The 24183-nt window shown below is 33.5% G+C and overlaps 3 protein-coding genes and 1 non-coding gene across 18 annotated transcripts; 1 reads left to right on the plus strand and 3 right to left on the minus strand.

The window, feature by feature from the left end:
- Nucleotides 1-9199: 9199 nt before the first annotated feature.
- LOC111306049 (calcium-dependent protein kinase 26-like) lies at nucleotides 9200-12677 on the plus strand. 6 transcript variants are annotated; one of them, XM_089765459.1, is made up of 6 exons: nucleotides 9202-9341; nucleotides 9872-9960; nucleotides 10186-10789; nucleotides 10890-11186; nucleotides 11474-11890; nucleotides 12159-12677. In XM_089765459.1, the coding sequence occupies exons 2-6, from the start codon at nucleotides 9958-9960 to the stop codon at nucleotides 12401-12403; spliced, it is 1566 nt and encodes a 521-aa protein (XP_089621585.1). In that variant the 5' UTR covers nucleotides 9202-9341; nucleotides 9872-9957; the 3' UTR covers nucleotides 12404-12677. The 6 variants fall into 6 exon arrangements, with proteins under 6 accessions (XP_089621591.1, XP_089621587.1, XP_089621585.1 ...); XM_089765460.1 differs by having other exon boundaries at nucleotides 9261-9373; XM_089765465.1 differs by lacking the exon at nucleotides 9872-9960 and having other exon boundaries at nucleotides 9200-9373.
- A 39-nt stretch (nucleotides 12678-12716) lies between these two features.
- TRNAG-UCC (transfer RNA glycine (anticodon UCC)) lies at nucleotides 12717-12788 on the minus strand. Its single transcript has one exon. It is a non-coding gene; the product is annotated as a tRNA-Gly (tRNA).
- Nucleotides 12789-13036: 248 nt separating this feature from the next.
- Nucleotides 13037-18455, minus strand: LOC111306060 (uncharacterized). Of its 8 annotated transcripts, none has more exons than XM_089765467.1 (10): nucleotides 18287-18455; nucleotides 17380-17531; nucleotides 17036-17123; nucleotides 15914-16415; nucleotides 15637-15690; nucleotides 15294-15391; nucleotides 15053-15178; nucleotides 14834-14923; nucleotides 13508-13627; nucleotides 13037-13401 (listed from the first exon to the last, which is right to left on the minus strand). In XM_089765467.1, exons 1-9 carry the CDS (start codon nucleotides 18344-18346, stop codon nucleotides 13511-13513), a joined length of 1287 nt encoding a protein of 428 aa, XP_089621593.1. In that variant the 5' UTR covers nucleotides 18347-18455; the 3' UTR covers nucleotides 13037-13401; nucleotides 13508-13510. The 8 variants fall into 8 exon arrangements, 7 of the variants coding, with proteins under 7 accessions (XP_089621593.1, XP_089621594.1, XP_022759709.2 ...); XM_089765468.1 differs by having other exon boundaries at nucleotides 13037-13430; nucleotides 16067-16415; nucleotides 17036-17141; XM_022903974.2 differs by having other exon boundaries at nucleotides 13037-13430; nucleotides 17036-17141.
- A 476-nt stretch (nucleotides 18456-18931) lies between these two features.
- Nucleotides 18932-22358, minus strand: LOC111306088 (UDP-galactose/UDP-glucose transporter 2-like). Of its 3 annotated transcripts, none has more exons than XM_022904011.2 (7): nucleotides 21872-22358; nucleotides 21367-21395; nucleotides 21047-21248; nucleotides 20599-20841; nucleotides 20396-20497; nucleotides 19607-19714; nucleotides 18932-19497 (listed from the first exon to the last, which is right to left on the minus strand). In XM_022904011.2, the coding sequence occupies exons 1-7, from the start codon at nucleotides 21986-21988 to the stop codon at nucleotides 19270-19272; spliced, it is 1029 nt and encodes a 342-aa protein (XP_022759746.1). In that variant the 5' UTR covers nucleotides 21989-22358; the 3' UTR covers nucleotides 18932-19269. The 3 variants fall into 3 exon arrangements, with proteins under 3 accessions (XP_022759746.1, XP_022759731.1, XP_022759754.1); XM_022903996.2 differs by having other exon boundaries at nucleotides 21863-22358; XM_022904019.2 differs by lacking the exon at nucleotides 19607-19714 and having other exon boundaries at nucleotides 19155-19497; nucleotides 21863-22358.
- Nucleotides 22359-24183: the final 1825 nt, after the last annotated feature.

Genomic DNA, 24183 nt, shown 5'->3' on the forward strand with positions numbered 1-24183 from the left:
TCTCATGCAGATAATAGGTTTTTGACTGTAATAAGTAACGCGACTTTTCAGATTTATGAGTGTTTAAAGACGTACGGTTGTTGGGTGACTGCCACAAACATTCCTCATTTCATTTATTTACTGAATCTTGGTCGGGCCATTACCTTTTGTTTTCAGGGCATGCATGATACGACTCACGTCAATTTCCATTTGAACAAACGTAATTTTTTATTTTCTGAAAAATGCTAAAATATAGGAGTATATATTTATAATGTTTAAGTAATGTACACACATAAAAACAAGTCTATTTTTTTAATACCGGAAAAATATATCAAGGTTTAGTGCAACGTACACATGACACATTTATTGTTAACATACCCGTATTAATGGATTTGACATGCCATCATACCATTACCTTTCAACATTTCACATAACAAACAAATAATGTCGACATTAAATTAGACCATGGTCCACAATGTACAAAAAGTTAATAATAAGAGTTTATATTTGATATACTGTTAGTAAATTCAATATTTTATTAATAAATAAATATTAATTTTAAAAATATATATATAAATTAAAATTTTTAAAAAAATTTACTCATTAATGATGTGTTATTATTTTATTCATCTTATTAGTGAATTATTATTATTTAATTTACTGATAATGTATTAAAATTAAAAAAAAAGATGGTGCAATATCCAGAATCAGATGTAGATGTAAACATTATGACAACATCTATTATTTTATGGTATATTTGAGTTTTTTCTCATTTGTTCCAACACTATTACATGTCATGTTGTATTTTGGAGTTTTTAAGCCGATAATTTTCAAAACTCAGATCCAATCTATTAACCCAATAATTATAATGTCCTGAATCATTTTCTTCCCCTACTGATTACTAGTAATATAACATTAACAATAGATCATTGAGGAACAAGATAATGTTAAAAATTTGCAATTATATATATGTGTGGAGTTGTGAAGTAGAAACAACTGAGAAAAAAGGTGCAATTCGTGTGAAGTGGGGACTTTAGCTGTTGCATTTTTGGAGTTAACCCACTATGTCATGAAACTTATGTTGGGCCTAAAACAATAAACACAACAACGCAAAAGCAATTTATCACAATAACCCACAATAATAAATAACAATTAACAATCAACAATACAAAAAAAAATAAAAGCATATCAAGATTTACGTGAAAAATCCTTCAGTGTAGAGAAAAAAATTACGTACCACCAAAAAAATCTTCACTATCAACTAATGGATATACAAAGTTCTTCTTTAGCTAAAACTAGAGCTAATCAACATCTAAGAGACAATTGAAGAAATCTCATCAAATAGGTGACTCAACAAATACACATTGGATTTGTTCCTAGAAATCTTCAAACCTAATCTCTACTGTACAAAATGTAGAACTCTGAATCATAAACTTGCTGACAAAGTTTTATCTCAATTGGATCACGAATCGACTTTTGTTCAACTAACTCTCTCTTCTACTTTTTCTCCCTATTTTTCCTAGCTTTTTTTTTTCTAATTGATTTTTGACACCACCTTATAACAGCTCCACCTCTTTTTATTAAGTAACTATGGCACTGTATAAAAAGAAAGACCAAGGCCCAAGGCCTTTGATTGGTTCAAAACCAATTACATGAGATTAGACCCTATTTTTCTAACAATCTCCTCCTTCAGCCCTATTAGGAGGAGATTCATCACCATAACAATTTCATTTAGAACTTATCTTGGCTAAAAAACTCATTCCGACTAAGTTACTACAGAACTCAAGCTTCTTCTTGGGAAGTATCTTAGTCAACATATCTGTTACATTCTCATTAGTATGGATTTTTTTCAATAACATCTGTTATTTCTCAATCACTGAATGTAACCAATGATATCTAACATCAATGTGCTTTGTTCTAATATGGTACATGACATTCTTTCTCAAATCTAAAGCACTTTGGCTATCACAAAATATCACATATTCTTTCTTATTCAACCTCAATTCAAGAAAAAAATATTTCATTTAAAGTATTTCTTTACCTGCTTCGATTGTTACAATATACTCAGCCTCTGTAGTTGACAAAGTAACACACTTCTATAACTTAAACTGTCAAGACACAGCTCCTCCTACAAAAGTAAACAAATATCCTGAAATAGATTTTCTACCATCAAGATCATCTGTCATGTTAGTATCAGTAAAATCTTCTAAAATTGGTTGTGAAACTCCATAACTTCAGCAAATTTTTTAGATGCCCCTCAAATATCTAAAAATCTATTTCATTGCTTCCCAGTGAATCTTTCTATGATTAGAAAGAAATTTACTTACTAAACCAATTGCATGAGCAATGTCAGGCCGTATACAAATCATAAAATACCTTAAAAATTACTTGTAGAAGAATAAGGAATACTAGACATAGCTAGTTGCTCTTCCTTAAAAATCGGATAAGATTTCTTACTCAAATAAAAATGGTAGTAAGTGGATTACTAACTGATTTAGTATGTTGCATGTTGAATATACTAAGCACTCATTCAACATTTTTTTTTTGTGATAATCACAGCTTTTTAGCTATTTTTTTCGGATAATATCTATACCAAGAATCTGCTTTGTTAGACCTAAATTTTCATGTCAAAAGACTTAGACAATTGTTCTTTTAACCTGTAAACTATACCAGCATCTTGTTCCATAATTAACATATCATCAACATATAATAAAAGGATAATGAAGTTATCATTAAAAAATTTTTTGATATACACACAAAGATCTGCTGTCATTTTTTTATAACTGTGACTCACTATAAAAGAATCGAACTTCTTATACCACTATCGTGAAGCTTGTTTTAAATCATACAAACTTTTTTTCAATTTGTAAACTAAGTGCTCTTTCCTTTTGACTTCAAAACCCTTAAGTTGATTCATATAAATGTCATCCTGTAAGTCACCATGTAAAAATGTAGTTTTAACATCAAATTACTCAAGCTCAAAATTCAAACTCGTTACTAATCCTAGTACCAAACAAATGAAACTCATCTTCACAATTGGAGAAAAAATCTCATCAAAATCGATGTCTGATTTTTGAGAAAAATATTTCATCACCAATTGAACTTTATACCTCACTAGCTTGTTGCCATTTTTTTTTAACTTAAACACCCATTTATTTTTCAACGGCCTTTTCCCTTTTGAAAGTTTAATAAGATCATAAGTATAATTTTTTCATAATGACTCCATCTCTTCTTTTATTGCTTTTAATCAATACTCTTTATCTAGAGTAATCTGCACATCTTGAAAGTTTCATGACTCTCTCTCACTGGTAACTAAAGTAAAATATAAACTTGGATACTTGGTAGATAGCCTACGCTCTCTAGTAAATCTCTTAGGCTGAGACTCTACATCACCTGATGTCAAAGGTAGCTCTCTTTGTTCAACACTCTCAGGTAGAGAAGATTACTCTCTTTATTCAAAACTGATTGTATCTGGCTCATCACTAACTGTGGCTGGCTCATTCATATCTCTAAGTTTTGTTTTTTATTCATTTTCACCATCTGTGGCTCTTTCCTGTGAAACCTCTATCAGTGTTAAAACATCACACTTAATAGTAATCCGTGTAGTCTTTTCATTTTTCTCAAGGTTTATTATGATTTTTTTCATGAAATATCACATATCTGCTTTTGATTATCTTTTTCTTCACTGGATCTCATATCTTGTAGTCAAATTTTTCATCACCATATTTCACAAACACATACTGTGTGACTTTACTATCAAGTTTTGACCTCTATTCTTTCGAAACATGCATAAATTCTTTACATTCAAAAACTTTCAAGTGAGAGTATGAATCATCTTTCCCTATCTATATTCTTTCTGAATGTCAAAGCTCAAAGGAACTAATTATGATCTATTAAGCAAATAACAAGCTGTGTTAACTGCTTCACCCCATAATGGCTTTGGTAATTTTATCATTCTCAACATACATTTAACTTTTTTCTATAATGGTGTGATTCATCCTTTCAACTACACCATTATGCTGCAGTATTCCAAGTTTTGTCATCTCATGCCTTATCCCATGCTTTAAACATTACTCTTCAAAGTCTTTGGATGTGTATTCTCTATCATTATCAATTCGAATACACTTCAAAAATAACCCTATCATCCTTTTCACTATGGCATAAAATTTTTAAAAATACTATAGTACCTGACTTTTGTATTTCAATATATACATTCAAGTCTTACGTGAAGCATCATCAATAAAAATAATAAAATATATGTTACCACCTAATGACTCAACTTCAATGGGATCACATATTTCAGAATAAATCAATTTCAATGAGATCACTCTTACGAAAAAAAACTCTACGATGCTTACTAAACAAACAATGATCACATGAATCGAGAGACATACCTTTGGTCAAGATAATGAGAGACTGTCTTGTCAAAACTTGTAACTCCTTCTCACTCATGTGCGTCAATCTTTTATGCCATAAGTTTTTTTAAGCATTGTCCTCAACGGTATTTATCTGGCTGCCATTCAATTGCATCCATATCTTATACATTGTACAGTATAGTTTTTTTCTTGCAACTACTATATATCTTTTTAGAAGCTTTCACTACCCATTCTTTTATTAACTCTCATATCCTTCCTTATCAAGGATATTAATAGCAAGCAAGTTCATTCTCATATTCGAAATGTGTCTGACATTCTTCAAAGTTAACATGCAACCTATACTAGTTTATACAATAATATTATCAATCTTAATAATTTGTGATACACTCTTATTTTTTATCTTGGTGCAACCAAAGTTTTCTGCTTTGTAAGTTGTAAACATTTTTTTCTTAGAAACATAATGATATATCGCTTTTGTATTTTTTATCCACTCAATGTCGGGATCACCAACATAATTACAATCATCATGTGTACAAATCAAATCAAAGTCTCATGCTTTATAAGTTGTAAACAACTCTTTCTTAGAAACACAATGATATACCGCTCATGTGTCTACTATCCACTCAATATCATGATCACTAACATGATTACAATCACCATGTGTATAAATCAAAGTAATTAAATCACTATCTGAATTCACTGCTGTAACATTATCATCATCTAAACTCTTATCTTTTTTATTTTTTTACTTTTGCTTCATGATTTTATAGTGTCATTTTATATGACCTAGTTATCACAATGAAAACACTTCACTTTATCTCTGGTCTTGGATCTATGTTTACACTTGCTATAGCCTTTTGAGTTCTGACCTCTGTCGATGTTTCTATCATGTTCTCTGTGATCAGAGCTTGATTTTTATGATCTACATCTTTTTATCTTACTTCTTCATTAAGCATATTATCTTTTATCATCTCCAATGTCACCTTATAATCAGGAGCTGAATTAAGAACAGTCAAAACTAGAGTATTCTAGTTGTTTGGTAATGAATAAAAAAAAATAATACCTTAATTTTATCATCCATCTTAAACTCCATAATAGTCATCTGATTAAATATATCTTGAAAATCACTCAAATACTTTGTAATAGACGTTTATCCCTGTACTGTAAAGTTGTAAGCTTTTTAACAAGTATAACTTTATTCATACTTATTTTTCTCTCATATAATGCTGTCAATTTTTTTCAAACAATATGAGCATCTGCCTCTTACGTTGCATGATGAAACACATTGATATCAATCTATTTTTTTATTGTAGCTAGCATCTTTTTGCCTAACTTTTTTCAGCTTTCATCTTTCATATTTACTAATTTAGTCGAATCACCCAATACTGGCTCATACAAATCTTTGTAGTACAGATGATCCTCCATCATAGGCTTTCAAATTGAATAATTTGATGCTGTCAATTTTATCATCGAATCTGTATCACCATCCATAATCTCAAACAAATTTACTTCTGTCTTGGGCTACTTCTGTATCGTTGTCTCAAAATAACATCACTCTGATATCAATTGTTGGAGAGATAAATCACATTTGGAGCCCATGAGAGCATATCAGAGAGTCCATACATATATGTTGAACACCATTTGAGCCTAAAAGCTTAAACTATTATGTTTTTGGGTCCTTCATGCATATATAGGATATCTCATTCAGATTTTTTAATGATGTGAGATTCTTTACTCACATATAAACCATATCCCAATAATCTCTCCCGTTCATTTGTGAGTTCTAATCAAGTCCCACCTCGGTTCTCCCGTGCTACTAAATCCTATCAACACTTCTTTTGGGCCAAGCAACCTCACATTTCTAATGCACTTTTAGGCCAGGCCATAGCACTCAACCTTGTCACCTAGGTTGTCTCAATGCCCTCAAGCTTACAATCTAGGTTGACTCAACACATTGCCCACTTGGGTGTTTCATTTTTGCATATTATCATATACTCATTGCATCCAAGTTAAATTTTTTTTTAATACCGACGTTCAAGCACATAGAGTTGATGAATGAGATCAACCTCCGATCTGCCAACAATCTCCTTTAATATCGATGTTCAAGTACATAAAATTAATGGATGCGATCAACCTCTGATCTGTCAATAATCTTTTCCTTAGCAATATTACTAGGACTTGAACTCGTGACTTTTCAAACCTGTAGTAACCATAACTTTGATACTACTTGTTGGAGAGATAAACCACGCTTGGAACCCATGAGAGTATATCAGAGAGCCCATACATATATGTTGAACATCACTTGAGTTCAAAAGCTTAAGCTATTAAATTTTTAGATTCTTCATGCATATATAAAATATTTTATTTTAATTTTTTAACGATGTAAAATTTTTTACTCATGTATAAATCAAATCCTAGCTATCTAACTGACCTTAGTCCACCTTTACATTATGCATTACGGGCTGTGGGTTAAGTGAAAGTGATTCCAGTGAGGTTCATTTATTGCTTGTCCATCTCGTACTCTGGTTATATTCTTGTCAGTTTGTCTATATAAAGAGCAGACAAGAATCTGAGACTGAGATCCACCAGACAATGGCTAGGATAGAGAAAATGAAACTGGGTGGGCTAGGTTGATGCAGCCTTTCAACAAAAATATTAAAAAGCTGATAATATGCACGTTAATATACATTTTTTTCTCATGAATTTAGTTTCTTGAAGCTGCCGATACATTTTCAAAGAGCTCCCTACTACTTTAGGTATTGTTACTACTTAAAATTCTAGGCTGAGGAAAGCAGCGACCCTATTCTATGACAGACGACAAATAAACTAAAAAAAAGTTTAACAAAAGGATATGAATTACTGTCAATCTATACTTCTTCTTCTGCACAATATTCTTTTTAGAAATGTACAGTTTTATGAAGGTATGGAAGCTTCAAAATCTTAGGACAACCTCTGAGATGACATGTTATTGTTGTTAGAAAAGTTGGCTGTCTAACAATTTAATATTGAATGAAATTGTTTAGAGGGTAAGTTCCAGATTAAATCCTTAAAGAAGAAACTGGCTTAGGGCAATACACTGACTTGAGTCAGAATCACTTCAGATCGAACTGTCGAGAGTTGAAAGGTGTTATACTTTATTCTCTAATCCTTACGGCAATCATTTTATGTGGCCCTGGATCTTGTCATGCACAAGTCATTTGGAATAAGTAACAGTGGGAAACAAGGGCTAAGTCTATCAACGGAGTTGGAATTGGTAAGAGTTCATTGAAATGGGGGAATTAGACAATTTTTTTCTTAATTTTTGCAAAAGTGTATCAAATCCAAATTTTCATCCTAAAAGTTGAGAGCCCAAAAGAATCTAGAATTGGACCAAGGCTTCAATTTCTTGAGCCGAGATGACAATAATTGAGAAAAACAGAATGAAAGGTATCATTAAACTAAAAGAAACACTTCAACATTAAAATGGTAAGGCCAAGAAGCAAGAAGGTCCTATAAATATGCTGAAGTTGTGGTGCATGTTAGGTGGGTAAATACCATTATTTGGTCATGTCCTTCCAATTTTTTCCCACAATGAACTGAATATGCATACCACACTTTCATGAATAAAATGTAGCAGACTTGAGAAAAACTTGTCCATGTTTCCTAGTTTCACTTATACCATATTCTGTTGGAACATTACATTCATTGAACAAAGCCTCAATGTAAAACTCACCTTCTACTTCTAACCAAAACATACCCAACATAGTATTTTTTTTTTTTGGCCTCTAATTCTTCTTAAGTTTCGTTTAGGGTTAATGCCAAATCGACATTCCATTGCCTTAGAAATCCTAATGTCTTAGTACTAATATAGCCATAATATTTTGGATTAATGTGTGATTTAATTCTTGAATTATATTATTGTTTATGATTTTATATTTATAAAAAATTTATAATTAGATATCTGAACTTTATTTTCTTGAAGCATTTTACCTTATATATTAATTTTATTAATAATAAATTGATGTAGAAAAAAAACTAACATCATGACACATAATATATTTGTATCGATAAGTATTTATTATATCAGCATTTTGATTAATAATATTAAACAATGATGAAAAATAATTAATAAAAACAAAATTCAAATATTTAATCATAAATTTTTTTATAAATATCAAATCAATAAAAGTACTATAATTCCAGTAAGCTAAATTACGTAGTCACGTTAATATTTTCTTAAGAAAATGATTAACAGTTTATGATAATTTGACACGTGTAAAAAATTTATAGAATTGGGCTGGTTGTAAAAGTACATAGCAAAGCATTTTTAAAGGAGGAAAAGAAAGCGCACAGAATCAGAGCATGAATTGGAAAAGCTTGACTCCTTTTTTCTAAACCAATACTTTCCCTGTACTTGTAGGGGACCAATCTAATAAACAACTTCTAACATCTCTGTACATTGTACAGTAATTGTACTCCCAAGGACCAGTAATATCAACCCACGTGGCAAGACAATCATTTGGGACCCACTACAACATTCAGCGTTCAGCATTCAGCTCCATATTTAAGCAATGGTATAAGTTTTTTGGGACCCTCTCTCTGATGGGGAATGTTATATAGCGTTACACGTTGTATTCTACCAAAATATTTGATATTCTATTTTGTACTTAAAAATTAAATAAAAAATATAAATATAAAGTTATAAAATAATGAAATTTGTGGGATCCAGATCACCAACTAGTTGTAATGGAGAATGGGACACGTGGCGAGCTGAAGTGCTGATTGTGCTCCTTTTTATCTTGCATGTTATTGGGTAATGCTTTAATATTCCTACAAAAAAAGGCATAAAAAAGAAAATAGTAATATCAAAAAAATGGCACCATGAACATGGAAACAGGTTCCTTGGGTCGCCGGTCGCAGGTGGGATATGTTGTTTGAACCAGAAAGAGACCATGGACTTGTTTTCGGACCCTGGAAAAAAAACTGAAGACTTTGCCATAAAACATAGTATGTACTTATTCAACGCATTTACTAAGCTGGTCAGGCTCTTCTTTCCTTCTGATGATTGAAAAATGTGTGTTCTTTTGATGCATTTGACTTTTGTTTAGTTGAAAAACTTTCAACTTTATCTCTTTTTCTTATGTAAATTTTGCTGGGATTTCTTGTTTTTGGTAGTTCGTGATTGTGTTTCATTATTGGGTTGTATGGTTCTTTTGTGAAGTATGTTGTATTCTTATCTTTTGTTATGTTATGATTTCTACTATGGGTTCCTTTGGGGAGGTTAAGGTTGTGGGTTTTAGAGCTATGGTCTGACTTTTGCTTTGGGAGGTTTACTTTTCTATGCTATGTCTAGATTTAGTTATGGATCTGCAAAGAGAATTTGAAGAATGGTTTTAGATTGAATTTTGCTGTATCTTGCAACTAAGTAAGAGGAATATTAATAAGCTATAGAAAAAAGTTGACAAAAAATAAAAAAAATACCCAGAATCTTGGGGTTTAAGCAAGTTGTCTGAAATTCACAGTTGCATGTTTTGCAGTAGCTGATTCGATTAAAGATTTCTCATTTCTGGGATTGTGGCTGTTGAAAATTTTCAGTTTATGAAGTGGGTCAACAAGGTTTTCCATGGTAAGAGTTTAACTACATATCATGAGAACTGAGAAGCGCACGTCAGAAGTTGCTTCTTTATATATTTTTGGTAAATGGGTTGTTTCACATAATTGATCTCATGTCTGGCCTAAGATTTCTGCTAACTCATAGATTAGATTGCAAAACTGAGAAGAAAATATGGTAATTCAGTATCTATTTGCTGTTGGTAGTAAGGTCTTGACAGGTGTTTTTCTATAATTATAGTTGCCCCTCATTGGCATGGAAATTTCCACTAGCGAGAACATCCGTCTTCCTTCAATAGGATTCCGCAACTGTTACAAAGTTGCAAGCATTACTAAGACAATTTTGGACGCAACACAAATATCTAATCTGAGAGGTCGGTATGTTCTTGGGGGGCAATTAGGATGGGGGCAGTTTGGTGTGATTAGGGCCTGCTCGGATAAGTTAACTGGTGAGGTTTTGGCTTGCAAGTCCATTGCTAAAGATAGGTTGGTCACACCAGATGATTTCAGCAGCATCAAGCTTGAGATTGAAATAATGTCTAAGTTATCCGGACACCCAAATGTTGTGGATCTCAAGGCAGTTTATGAAGATGAGGACTTTGTGCACTTGGTTATGGAGTTATGCGCAGGAGGGGAACTTTTCCACAGGCTTGAGAAATATGGAAGGTTTTCAGAGTTTGAGGCTCGCGTTCTTTTTAAGCATTTGATGCAAGTGGTCAAGTACTGTCATGATAATGGCATTGTTCATAGAGATCTAAAACCGGAAAATATTCTCTTAGCAACTAAATCCTCATCCTCTCCAATTAAACTGGCAGATTTTGGTCTTGCTACCTATATAAGACAGGGTAAGGTCTCTATTCTTTTTTAATTTCATTTGGTGCATCTTGAAGGCAACATTTGATCACTGATTTTTGTGATGAAAGAATTTTGGTTTCATGTTAACAGGGCAAAATTTGCAAGGTACTGTTGGTAGCCCATTCTATATAGCCCCAGAGGTTTTGACAGGGGGTTATAATCAAGCTGCTGATGTTTGGAGTTCAGGAGTTATTTTGTATATTCTTCTAAGTGGAATGCCGCCTTTTGGGGGGAAGACTAAATCAAAGATCTTTGATGCTGTTAGGGCTGCCGATCTAAGATTCCCTCCTGATCCATGGGATCACATCTCTGTGTCTGCCAGGGATTTGATCACTGGAATGCTTTGTGTAGATCCTGCTAAGAGGCTCACTGCTGCACAGGTTCTGGGTAAGTTGATGGATGAATGCCATAATTGCATAGCAAGTTATTAAGAGGCTTTGAAACTTGTAATTTGGTAAGCTTGTTTCATGAAAGTAAAAAGGTAAAAAATAAGCTAATAATTAACAAATCATTTAACAAATTAATTTCATACTACTGGTCATGTTTTAATCAAGAGAAAACAGAATGCTATCCTCACTCTTTAGACCATTAGGTTATCACTTGGAAGTTGAAAGAACTTCAGATGCATGGGTTGTTCCAATTTATAGGTTCTAATAAGTCACTGCCCTTCACAGCTCACCCCTGGGTGGAGGATTGCAGACAGGTAGTTCAAGAAGCAAACAAGCACAACAAACATGCTTGCAGAGAGCTCGAAGTAGGAGGAAGTTCTTTCTCTGCACTGTTAATCAAAAGAAATCAGGATTATAGCTTTACCGATGGATCACCTGTATCTACCGATGGCCAGCTGGAAACACCTGCATTCATTTGCAAATCATTGTTTTCTTCTTTCTTAGTTGAAAATGGCAGTTCTTGCACTGAATCTGAAGGTTTTTCATTTAGCAGTTGCTGTCAATCAAGTGCACCAGAATTTTCATCCCCAATTCCATCAATGCCGAGCTTTACTTTCTTCAGTCCAATAGCTGCTGTTGAACCACTAAGTATTTCAGTGGAAACTAAAGTCGGGACATCAAAGATGGGTGATGAATATGGAGGTATTTGTTTTCATTTTACTCATTTGCTAGAGTCAGCTCTTTCGCTTTTGATTGGAAAACTAAACTAAGAAAAATGGCTTATGGAACTTGATACTTGTGGCTGTTTGTCGTAATGAAAATGACAGCTAAATCTAAAACAATTGATAGGGAATGCCACAAATAGGTTAATGGGGATAACCCCAGTCATCGTGGAAGAAACAATGTAAATTTTCATGATTTTTACTTCTCCAACGTAACACTATGCTGACTTCTCTCTTTCACTCCACAGAATCAAACTTAGTAAAGCTATCTAAGTTGCCAGATTCTTCAGTTCCAGTGGAAGAAAAAACAAAATTTCGTAGGGGAGGACCCAATGGATCCCGCCTTGCAGGCATTCATAGTAAAAGGAATCACACTATCGGTCTTGGTGAGATTGATCACTTTCATCTCATGGTGACTGAGTCAGTAATCCGTTGGGCATCCTGTACTCATATTCCCACCGCGCCATCGCTTCGATCATCACTTGTCTGCTAGAAATGTTTATACAAGACTGACCATACTGCTGGGCAAAAGGGAACAACTACCTATACTGATATTGACAGAAACAGAAAAAAGAAAATGTGACAGCCGGGAACTTAGATGCAGATATGATATATTTATCAAATCTGAGGAGATGAGCTCTGGTACAGGGAATCTGCTTGCTTTAATTGATGTTGTGTTTTGAGTGATGATGCTTTTCTGATTTTGAAGGATTGAAATTGGCATATGTACCGAGTCACATGATGAAATAGTCTAGAACTTCTGATTCATCTCTAAGAAGCAGCCCTTGTACCAAAAAAAAAAGAAGTGCGTTTGCCGGGAGTCGAACCCGGGTCTATTGCTTGGAAGGCAATTATCCTAACCGTTGGACTACAAACGCTGGATACAAACAAGAATTTAAAAGCTCATTAAATTGAAATAGAAATAACAAAAAATGCTTCCTAACGTCAAGCGGGGTACCGAGGTCAATAGCAGAAATTCTTCATTGTTGGGTTATGAAAGAAAATGGCAATAAAACAACGTGCTGCTGATGGGGATTGCAATCAATGCATCTCATGCGAAGAACAAGGGGAACCCAGACAGACCAACAGGAAATGAAATTTTTGTTAACAGATACGGAGATACAACTTGCTAGAACTTCCTTGCCATCTATGCATACCAGAAATACCAATACTAGTGCACTACTGCACTGGCATTTACATCACTGTACGAACGAGATACGCAGATGCAGCTGACATGACCAACACCAATGAAAGGGGGATTTTGTGGAGTAACTTTCTAAAAATGCTTGATACAGGCAGCCAACAGATTGAATAGGAATAATAATAATAATAGAAACAACAGTTCCTCAGGATTTTGCAGCAAAATATAACCACCGTAATTTCTGTTTATGGTACAACTGCTGTGGGCATACAATAATCTCATGAGTTTGACTATGTAAATAGGCTCTGTTGCTTTTGGACCTACAATAAGCTGGTCTAGTCCCTACGAAGCTGATCCTGGCAAAATATAGAGTAAGATCCTGGAAAAGTGCAATCATTCAGGATTATATTATATTTGCTGGAGCTCAAAATGATGGAATAATCTTATGTCACCTACAGTTTATGATGCAGGGGCATATTCTTGGATTACTGTTGCCAGTTCGTTTCGGTCCTCCTCTGATTTTGTTCTAATTAAGAATGTACGTGCCACAGAATTATCGTTATTGCCGCCATCATCCTACAAAATCCAAGAGAAGTCACTCTACAATGTTAACAACTTAAAACATAATATACATGGTCAAGTTCTGCAAGAAAGATTTTGAAGCTAAATCCTTACATGTCAGACAGGTTTATGCTAAAAAGACTGTCATACCTGGATAAATATCAATACTTTCATAAAAGATTCTAGGCTAAAATAACAAAAAAAATATCTCTGAACTTTACCATTTACTTAGATGAACCCTAATACTTTTATTGCACTCAAATAAACCTTTAACCTTTGCTTTACACTAAAATAAGTCCTTAAACTTTAATTTGTATCCAAATAAGCTGTTAGCTTTTAATTTATACCTAAATAAGCCCTTAACATAAATCAATCTTATGTTTGAAATAAGAGCTTATTTGGATATAAATAAAAAAAATAAGACCTTCTTTTGGTACAATAAAACTATAGGGAATTATTTTAGAAGAGTGAAATATTCTAACTACCAATATATCTGTCAGACTGTCACCAATTCCACATCCAAATTCCAAGTCAGTGAGGGTCAATGCACAGTTGCTGCCTGCTTAACACTTTATATAGACATTTATTAACAATCTCAACCTATTGAGCAGCTTACAAGGGTCATTCCCACATATGACCCCACCAAAGTGGGGTCCTGGAGGGCAAAATGGAAACAGTATTGGTCTTTAGCATTTTTCGTAAAAGGAGTTGCTCTCAAGATTGAACTTGTACCCCAAAGTTGTGAGCTCAAGAGTAAGCAGTGCACTAGGCAATGGGTCTTAATGTTACTTCCTACATTCTAATAAAAAATGTTAATTTCCCATCCGAAACCCTTTCCTCTGGAGCCCCTTAATAAAAAGTTTATGTAACAGAGTTTGGTATATACTGTATTTCACACGAATATATTTATATATGATAATCTGGAAGAATGGAGGATAAATTTGATAATGACATCTTTGACATGTTGAAAAACCAAAGCACCAATGTTGACATAAATAAACAAATTGGAAAGCAACAACCTAAACTAGTGAGTGCACCAATGGAGAGATGGAATAAAGAATGCCAGCTGCCGCTTTGTCAAGAAGCTGTGCTAAGTATCTTTGTAAACAGAAAATAAGAATAATCCGATAAAGTTTGACACTTGATCAGAACAGCATGAAATACCAAAGTAGAAAACCGAATGTCCAAAATGTCCAAATATTTGGCTTTCAAATATATTACCGAAGTATGAAATATTGCAACAAGGGAATTCTTTTGTGCACTTGTCTTGATCCCAGGATATAGCAAAGCATTAAGTAAAACCTTTCCCACCTGCAACCAATAGATGGTTATGGAAGTTAAAGCTAGTTAAATGTGACTTATCTCATATCTTCTAACTGAACAACAGCTCATGCATGAATCAAATTTCTAAAACCAATACGTGCCCACGAAGAAGCATACATCATTTCGAACAACAATTGTTGGTTTGGAATCTTTTGAACCCTTGCTGATACCCTCTTTGCATTTAATGGAAAGTTGCCCTGTGCCTTTATCTTTCCATGAATCTTTATCTGCTGGATCGGTTGACTGACATAAAAAAAGGGAGGGAAAGATATTACACAAGAAAAAGTCAGACCAATTACAAGTCAAGAGTAGGCAGATCTATAAATCGCTACTGAATACAAGTTTTCAGAGGGTATACCTTGACATAAAGCTTGCATTTGACTTCATGAACAACAACAATACCCTTCTCTTCTGACTTCTTCACTGATGGGCTGCTAGGCTGTGGCAATTCATTTTCTGACAATGCAAGATGACACTCATTACCACGCAAGTAATGAGAAATAGGGAAAGAAGATAAAAAGTTGGGAGAGAAGAGATAGAGTGCAAAAGTTAACCTATCTACTTCAAACCAACAAAAAGAAATAACTAAGGGACGAAAAGAAAAAAATTGCATGACAAGGTTGAATTTAATGAAGTAATGGCTTAAAACATAAAGAATATCCAGCAAACAAGGAACAAAAGGTAAAGTTTCATTGTCTCACCATCATCTGCGTCATCTGATGCAGTGTTGTTCACAGTAACAGAGCTTTGAGTTCCTGGAAATACCAATATAGGATGTTAAATATATATCAATCTGACAAAAATGACATAAATAGCATCCAAACTCTTGACTTCAATCGAGGTTGCCTCTAAAAACTTTTGTTTTTTTATAAAAAGGCATGTGCAATTGTCTTAATATCTTCAAGCTAATAATGTCCAATGTTACAACTAAAATCCTTGGTATAAATATTTGTTGTAGAAAGTCAATGTAACACCTACCAAACAAGACAGGAATCTGACTATTGGAGATTACTCCAGAGCTCCAAGGAGCTGCAAAGCTCGTAGTATTGACAGATGAAGAAAAGCCAGTTGTTGCACTGACTGAAGTAAAATTTGTGGTCGTACCACCAAATGTAAAGCTTGAGTTTAAACCTGCTGTCATAAAGCTTGTAGTTGAACTAGCTGAGGTGAAGCTTGAATTTGTATCCGCTGGAGAAAATAATTCAGTCATATCAGCTGGAGTATGGCTTGTACTTGTAGTGCCCAGAGAAAGGTTCCTAGCTGTAGAGCCCGAAGAAAAGCTCATGTTTGTAGTGCCTTGACTAAAGCCTGTAGTTGTGCTGGTTGGAGTAAATCCAGTTTTTCCTTGAAAAAATTTAGCCTCAGGATTCTCGGTTTCAGGCGCCACTTTACTTTCATTTTTACAAGATTCAGCAGCAGACAGGCTGTCACCATTTACAGCATTTGCTTTGAGCCAGTTGACAACATCAGTGAACTTCTCCTGCAAAAGAGGAAATGGGGTATACCATTCGAGTTAGCAAACAAAAATCATTATGTCTTGCATTTATGTAGTCTAGTCTTGTATACTAGAATTTGAACATTATTACAAGTCACAGATACTCAAACAAGGGTTATCTGCAATACAAGCCCAAGTTAGCCTATCAATTCATGGTTAGATGATGGGTATGAGAATTTCAAAATACACATATAATCAAACTCGAGCTGTCAACAAAACTGCTAGTAGAATGATATAATTGCCTCTGATTTATTGTCATCTAAAAGGTGCATGGCCTGAGCAAGTAATACCCAATTGCAAAGTACTGATACATGAATCAAGCATGAGAACTAGCATTAATTTGATTCTCATCAAGAAATTACTTGAAGAAACCATATTAAACTCCTTAGCGCACAAGGGGTTAACAAAATCAATGAATTATTGAAAGTAAGTAGATCACATATAGAAACAAAAGTAGCATGAAGCTACAAAACAAAGTCCTTTAAAGTCAGAGCTTAACCAATCAACAGTATAGCCCTAAAATTTGCAATCAAATACAGTCACATCAACTGTACAAACATAACCATAAATATTTCTCAAGTTGAAGAAAAACCATCAGAAATTACCATAATATTTGAAGCATGAGTTAGGTAGTCTTGAACACCATCTTGCCAAAGCTCATCAGGATGATTCTTCAGTTGTGATTGCACCCAACTGTTAAAATAAAATGTTCTTATGGAGACATAAATACAAATCTATAAGTTTAGTCTGGTCCAAGGACAAGAGAAGCAAGAAACTTGGCTACTCTAAGGACCGATAAAATATTAATACAGAAAGCTTGAAAGAATATTAAATACATCAAACATGTTTTATAAGTAGCAAAAGATCACATCACTTAGTCATCACAAACGTACATAGCAAAAGTAAGTTGATAAAACACCACAGAATAAAGTAGATAGAGAGATAGGACCTCGCAAATTGAGTGTTGAGAACTCTCACATGCTGCTGAGACAACTCTGCTTGCTGCGGGTCTAGTGGCGGTGTTGCAGTCAACTGCTGTTGAGATGGTTCTGCCCTTTGAGCATCAAAAGGAGATCCTGCCATTATTCTTTTATTCCAGAACTGCACCACCATTGATGAATATATGATAAGCCTCAACATGACAGATGCACCAAAAAATCTAATGATAACAACCCACTATTTATAATTTATACAGGATAGCCATAATCATTCTCCCCCCCCCCTCCCTTTCAAACAATGCGTGCACACCCTTATCTTTTGACAAGTAAAAAACTAGTTAAAATCATTCTTCTTTCCAGTCACAGCATTGAAATCGGATTTTCTTCTCTGGTTTCCTTTATTCCATACATGAAACTAATTTGCTCTAGCTCATTGTTCGGATGGTTTTCTCAGCTTTGCTAAAAATTATATCTATAGCATCATCTATCAGAAAAACCGCAGCTGAAACAATATACTGACAATGAAAGCTAAGTTCAACACTTTGAGGCTCAGCTTCTATCAACCTCAAGTCCGTTCTTGAAAATTCAAAAAAAAAAAATTTTCAATCTTCCTAAAATACCTGCCACCAGCTAAGAAAAACTAAAAAAATAAAAGCAAAAGATTCAAATTTCAACATTTGTTCTTTGGTTTATAGCTCATTCACTTCCTAATCAATAAAACTATGCAACTCAATTAAACCCACAAAACGTTATCAACAAAATCTCACCAAAAATGCCCGCTTTCTTCACCATAGCATTGAGAAGAACAGAAACAAACAAAGATCATTAAATTAGGGTTATGCTATCAATTCAGGCTAAGAAACAATGAAGCAAATTTTTTTAATTAATTAAAAAACTGTGAAATTTCAGAAAACTCACAGCAGAATCGTTAGTATCGGCGGCCGAGCCAGATAACGCAAACCGCTTCGTTCCTTTCATGGTGAGATTGGGCGGTTCAATGAAGATTAAAAACAAGGGATGGTTTTTAGGGTTGAAAAAACAAATATGTTTTGATGGCTTTTGTTTCAGGCTACTGAAAGAGAGAGGGACTTCGTTTAATTTGGGATTAATAAATGGAAAATTTTAAATCGGGATGGTTGATTATGACCGTCCGATCAGGTGGGGAACAAGAATTTTAATTGGGACCGTGGGATTGGTTTCCTAAGAACTGTGGGCCACGTGCTTGTTTGTCAGGGCCGTGGCCTTTATACTGTCAGATACACGTGGCCCATTTACGCATATAAACAAAACGACACGTCGTTTTCTTCCCATAGGGTGAAAGCAGTGCCACTGGAATGCTGCATAGGATACCGGAATCAAAACAATCACGAATTTGATGAATACCCTCCAATCAGATTTTTAGATCAAACTCCAATGAGTCTTTTTTTTTTTTTTTAATTTGCGGAAAGAAGATTAAGACAAAAACATAACCTCAATTTTAATTTAAGACAAACATAAAGTTTTACCCTTAATTTTAATTTTAAAAAATTATTCTTCCACTTTCTTAATTTCACTCGTAAAATTAAAAAAAAAAATTCAATTTGCAAACTCAAATAATTAACATAACATTTTGATGCTAACCAATAGCTGCTTTTTCAGGACCCCCCAACATTTCCGTGTGCAACGATAGGCCATTTACCAATTCAACTCTTTGTAGCATCAAAGAGTACAACCAACTCTTACAGATATGCTACAGCCTACAGCAACAGTAACCTTTTCCTTTTTATTTTGTTTATAATGCAAGTGATGCAGTAAGGAAATAAATGAATTGCTGAACTGAATAGGAGAACATTTGAAAGAGACAGAAAAATATGGCAAACTTGACCTAGGGGCTGGAGCCCTGAATAATTGCACATTATTTTTCAGACTAAGGGCTCTCTCTCTTCATCTTCTTTGGGAGAGGTTTCTGGATGATGCTTGGCATTTACATTTGATACTGGAATCCTAGGTGCCGGTTTACTATCTGGCAACATCTTCAATATGATTCCCATGGCTATGAGCAACAGCCCTGACCCGTGCTGTTCAGTTAATGGTTTTGTAAATATCATGTATGACAGCAACAAAGTGACAGCTTTTCTAGCAGTTGTTATCTACAAGCAGGTGCAACAAGAAAACCAGTAGTTAAATGAAATCATGAAATAGTTGAGAATGGATCATTTAGAAAAGCAAGATATGTAAAAAATTACAAGTATATTTTACCATCGCAGTAGTAGCAGCACCGAAGATAGCAATGAGGGATAATACAGACACTTGACCAACGAATGTGGCCATGGCTTCAAATATCAACACCCCATACACATATGGATGCTGGTATTCATTGACATAAATCACATACATCATTAGCAACAAGAGATTATGGTAATAATCAGAATATTGAAAATGAATGTCCAGAAAAAAGGAGCCACAATTTAGGAGTTCATCGCTGTTAGAAATAATTTTTTATTAGGATCAAGCCAGAGAAGCAAGAGACAAGATGCAAGTAGAATGATATCAGTAGCCTTTAAATGCCTTTGCACATGTGTGTGCGTGCTTGGTAGGGGGTTATTTACTAGGACCACCAAAATAAAACTAATAAACTTCTGTTGGTCCCAGGAGAATGTCAATTGTCATTTTGCAATGGAGATTTGCAAATATTTTTATAACATAGTGGAAATAATTTTCCCATAACATCTACTAGATATCAGCTACTCCCATGTCCAATCTAAAGAATGACAGTATTCCTTCATATGCCTGAATACAATGGTCAACCACCAAATCATTGATTTCTCCAATAAAAATAATTTTGTTAGGAACTAGTGCCTACGTTGTGCATAACTTCGAACCATTACTTTCTTGTTTAATAAGTCACATAATAAAATGTTATTTTATCACCCTTGGCCCCTGGCAGGGCAGGGGGGTGTGCAAGATAGAATTAAATCAATAAAACAAAATAAAAAAAGGGAGAGGGAGGGGAAGTGGGGAGGGGGAGGGCAGGGCAGTGCTCTTTACCTGAGAACAAGAATTCCAGGCCCTAACGAGCTCTCCTGTTAGAATCATTGGCACAAGTAAGAAAGGAGTCCCAACTACTGTTGAGCAGAACAACATCTCCATCTGTAGAAGAAAATGAATACATAAGCATAGACATAAAATTATCAGTACTGTATTAGTGATTGTTTTCGTTACAAACAGAAATAAGAAAATTTTATAGCTACCTGAGTTGTGCCAGGATTCATGGTGAAAATTGCTTCTTGGAAATTACCCAGAAAGGCATCCATAATCAAAGCACCCAAAATCATTATAATGCCAATGATGCTAAAATTCGGAGATGTTTGGGCATCCGCTAAGGTGAAAAGGATAAGACCAACAACAAGAAGCAGAGCAGAGATGTATTCATGAAATGGATATTTCCTTCTCAGGCCAGGGATGAAGGCACCCATAATCATAACTGGCAGTACCTAAAATTCCATAACAGAAGTCATTTAAAAGGAAAAAAAAAATAACCTGCATCTTAAATTGCATTGCAGTATGCTACAACAGCTTCAGAAAGAAAAATATAAACATTTTTGAATTCTGATAAACTTTAGTTCAAGAAATTTTCTTTATTTAGCCAAAGAAAGGATAGAAATAAGCAATATTTACACAAATTCCATGACTCATTACCTTGGTAGATTTAAACATAATTTGTGCAGGGTAGTTCAGGTAAGCCAATGAACCCTTGGTTAATCCATGGGAACCCATGAGAACAGCAGAAAGTTTCACATATGTTTTCCATGGATTGACCATTTGCTTCATAGTAAAACCTTGAAGCCGTATCAATATCAGGTAAACAAATCCTTGTACAAAAGTAAAATACCATCCATAGCTGAAACATTTGCAACATTTCAGTCAAGAGAAATCCAAGTATACTAGCGAAAGCTGGCATATTTCAAGAAACATAAACCAAAAATGTAGATAATAGGGGAAATTTATTATGAATGTACCTGAACTGAAGCCTGTTATACACATATTCCTACAAACAAGCAAAAGAACACATCAATTATCACACTGAAATGGGATTTTTTTTATAAGATTGAAATGGGAATTTAAATCCAATGAAGCAGTTAAATGTATTCATTGAATCATTTGACCATATTATAAATCAACTGATCAAAGCAATGAAATGGCAAACAGAGAGGAACTACTTGAGACCGACGTTTCAACTAATCTATTGCCAACTTTTGACAACCAAACAATAGATAAATACAAAAATGTAATACTATTAGCATTTCCTAACTCTCTTCCCTTTCTGCAATTTTCTCGGCAACCCAGAAAAAGAAAAACGCGGCATGCATGGCTGGGAATTGGTCACATGCAGAGTCAAGAAACCATTGCAAATAAAAAGATCGATTCAAAACAACAATAAAAAAAATAAAACTTTTTGCTCATTCAACACCGCAAAAAAGGTTTAAATAATAGGTAAAAATAGGAAGACCAAACCTCACATACGCCATTAACAAGGTAACCAAAGAAGAACCCAGATGAACAAATAAGAAACTGTTGCCATTTTGGTCTATCTGTAAGGGAAATCCCAAACAAAGACCTTGCTTGATCCTCGCTTTTCATCTCCTTCCAACAAGGCTTTATCGTTTAATTTACCAAACAACGACCTCAACCCCAAAAACTAAATTGAACCCCTCAATGAAAAAAGTGAATAAAGCTCCGAAAAACAGATGAAAAAGGGTCTTCAAATAACGTTTTCCTCGTTTATTTTATTACCCTTAGAGCTAGAGAGATTTGTTGAGTGTGAGGCTTTTGTGTTTCTTTCTCTCTTTGGGAAGGTGGCAACAGGGCTTCAGACTTATAAAGAGGAGAGCAAAATAAATCATTTCCGTGTAGACAAAGAGCAGGAAGTCATTCGAGATAAGCCCCCAGCACCTTTTGTTTAGGTGGGGGTTTCTCTGCAAATTCTCGAGAAAATTGTTTTCTCGAGAACATGTAATCAAAGATACTAGTATCTCATTTATAGCAGGAGACTTTTGACTTTTGGATTTGCAGGGATTTTCCCCTATCGAAATCACATGTACTCTTGAATTTTATATTTATCAATTCCCGATAAATCTAAAGTGATTTTTCTTATTTAAAAGCATTTAATATTTAAATTTAAGATAAATTATTTTATTTACAGTAAAATTTTTAAAAATACAAAATTAATTAAAAATAACACATTCATTAATTTTTAATATGAAATTAAAAAATTATATTAAATATATATAAAAAAGGAACCTATATTCAATTTTTTTGTCATGACAAAAATAAATAATTTCAAGTCTTGATAGTTGTTGATAGAAGTATTTTAATTCAATCTTTATTTTTAATTGATAGAAGTAAAAATTTAGAGCTTTCCCAATTAATCTTAAAAAAAGAAAAAAAACTGATTATTTCTCTTTTAAATATTTAATAATATTTATTTTGACTCAAAAACAATCGGATTAATGTAATAAATAAAAAAATATTATTATTTATAGTTGTAAATAGTTTTGAGAATATTACTATAATAAATAAAAAATTTTAAAAATTATTATTTTATAAATAATGGAAAATAACTGGCCTATCACATTGTTCCACGTTTTCATATCTCCAAATACATATTAGAATTACTATAAACAAATACAAAATGGAAGGGAAAAAAGAAAAATTATATACGGTGCGGTGGGGTTGGTATGATGGTGAATTCATGGGAAACTGAAAAGAACGCGACATGTAAGAAACTGAATTTCCGGTCATAAGCTAGATATTTCCATTTCAAGCCACGTGTCCTGGAGGATAATGCTGGGGCCTGCATCTAGAAGAGTGGGATCCACAAAAGCTAACCATCCCCGATTTTCTAACACAAGGAAAGTTGCCGTGGTCGACAGGTCGTTGAAACGTAAACTTCGTTTGGAGTTTCAGTGTATCAATTGCACCGTAGGATGCACTAGAGTCGATGGTATAATTGGAGAGTCTCAATAGTACTATCTCGTTACCTTTTAATAAAAAAAAAATGCTATTCATTGAATTTTAAGATAATCGATTATTTTAATATAAAATTAATTAAGATAATCATATATTTTTTTACAATCACTACATTCATAAAAATATTTAATTTTAATTATATTATTATAATAATTAATTTTATTGTCAAATCTTTTTTTTTTATTTTATCAAATTAATCTTATAAAAAAATAGCGGGTGGCTATAGTAATTCCTGATTCTACAAACCAGATATAGGGGGTGGCTATAGTAATTCCTGCTTACCCCATTATTATTCTTATAATAATGTTACTAGTATCACGAAGCTATGCAAATGTTTCCTATATGGGGTAAGCAAATTTGTCTAACAAGTAAAGCAAATGCATTTTTCTATACAATTCGAGTAAAAAAAGAAATAATTTTTTTTGCAGGAAGTTATAAGAAGCAACAAGAACACCGACAGTGTTGTTCAGTAACAAAAACTTGATCCCGTCATAAGATTTGCAAGCTAAAATCCCACGTGTCAAAATGAGTCGTCATGGAGTCAAGCTGTCAAGAGGTATTCATAATTTAATTTTAATTAAATTAATCGATTTAATCGATTTAATTTAATTAATTTATCAATTATTAAATTAATTTTAATTAATTAATAATAAAATTTATTATTTATTATTTATTATTAATTTAATTTAAAAATTAAATTAATCAAATTAATCAAAATATAATATAATTCAAATATAAAATAAAAAAACATATCAAATATATCATTTAATTTTATAAATTATTAAAGTTTTTAATATAATATTTTG

The sequence above is a fragment of the Durio zibethinus genome, chromosome 9 (assembly GCF_047325235.1).
Source record: "Durio zibethinus cultivar Kanyao isolate XHJ-2024 chromosome 9, ASM4732523v1, whole genome shotgun sequence".
Lineage (NCBI taxonomy): Eukaryota > Viridiplantae > Streptophyta > Magnoliopsida > Malvales > Malvaceae > Durio > Durio zibethinus.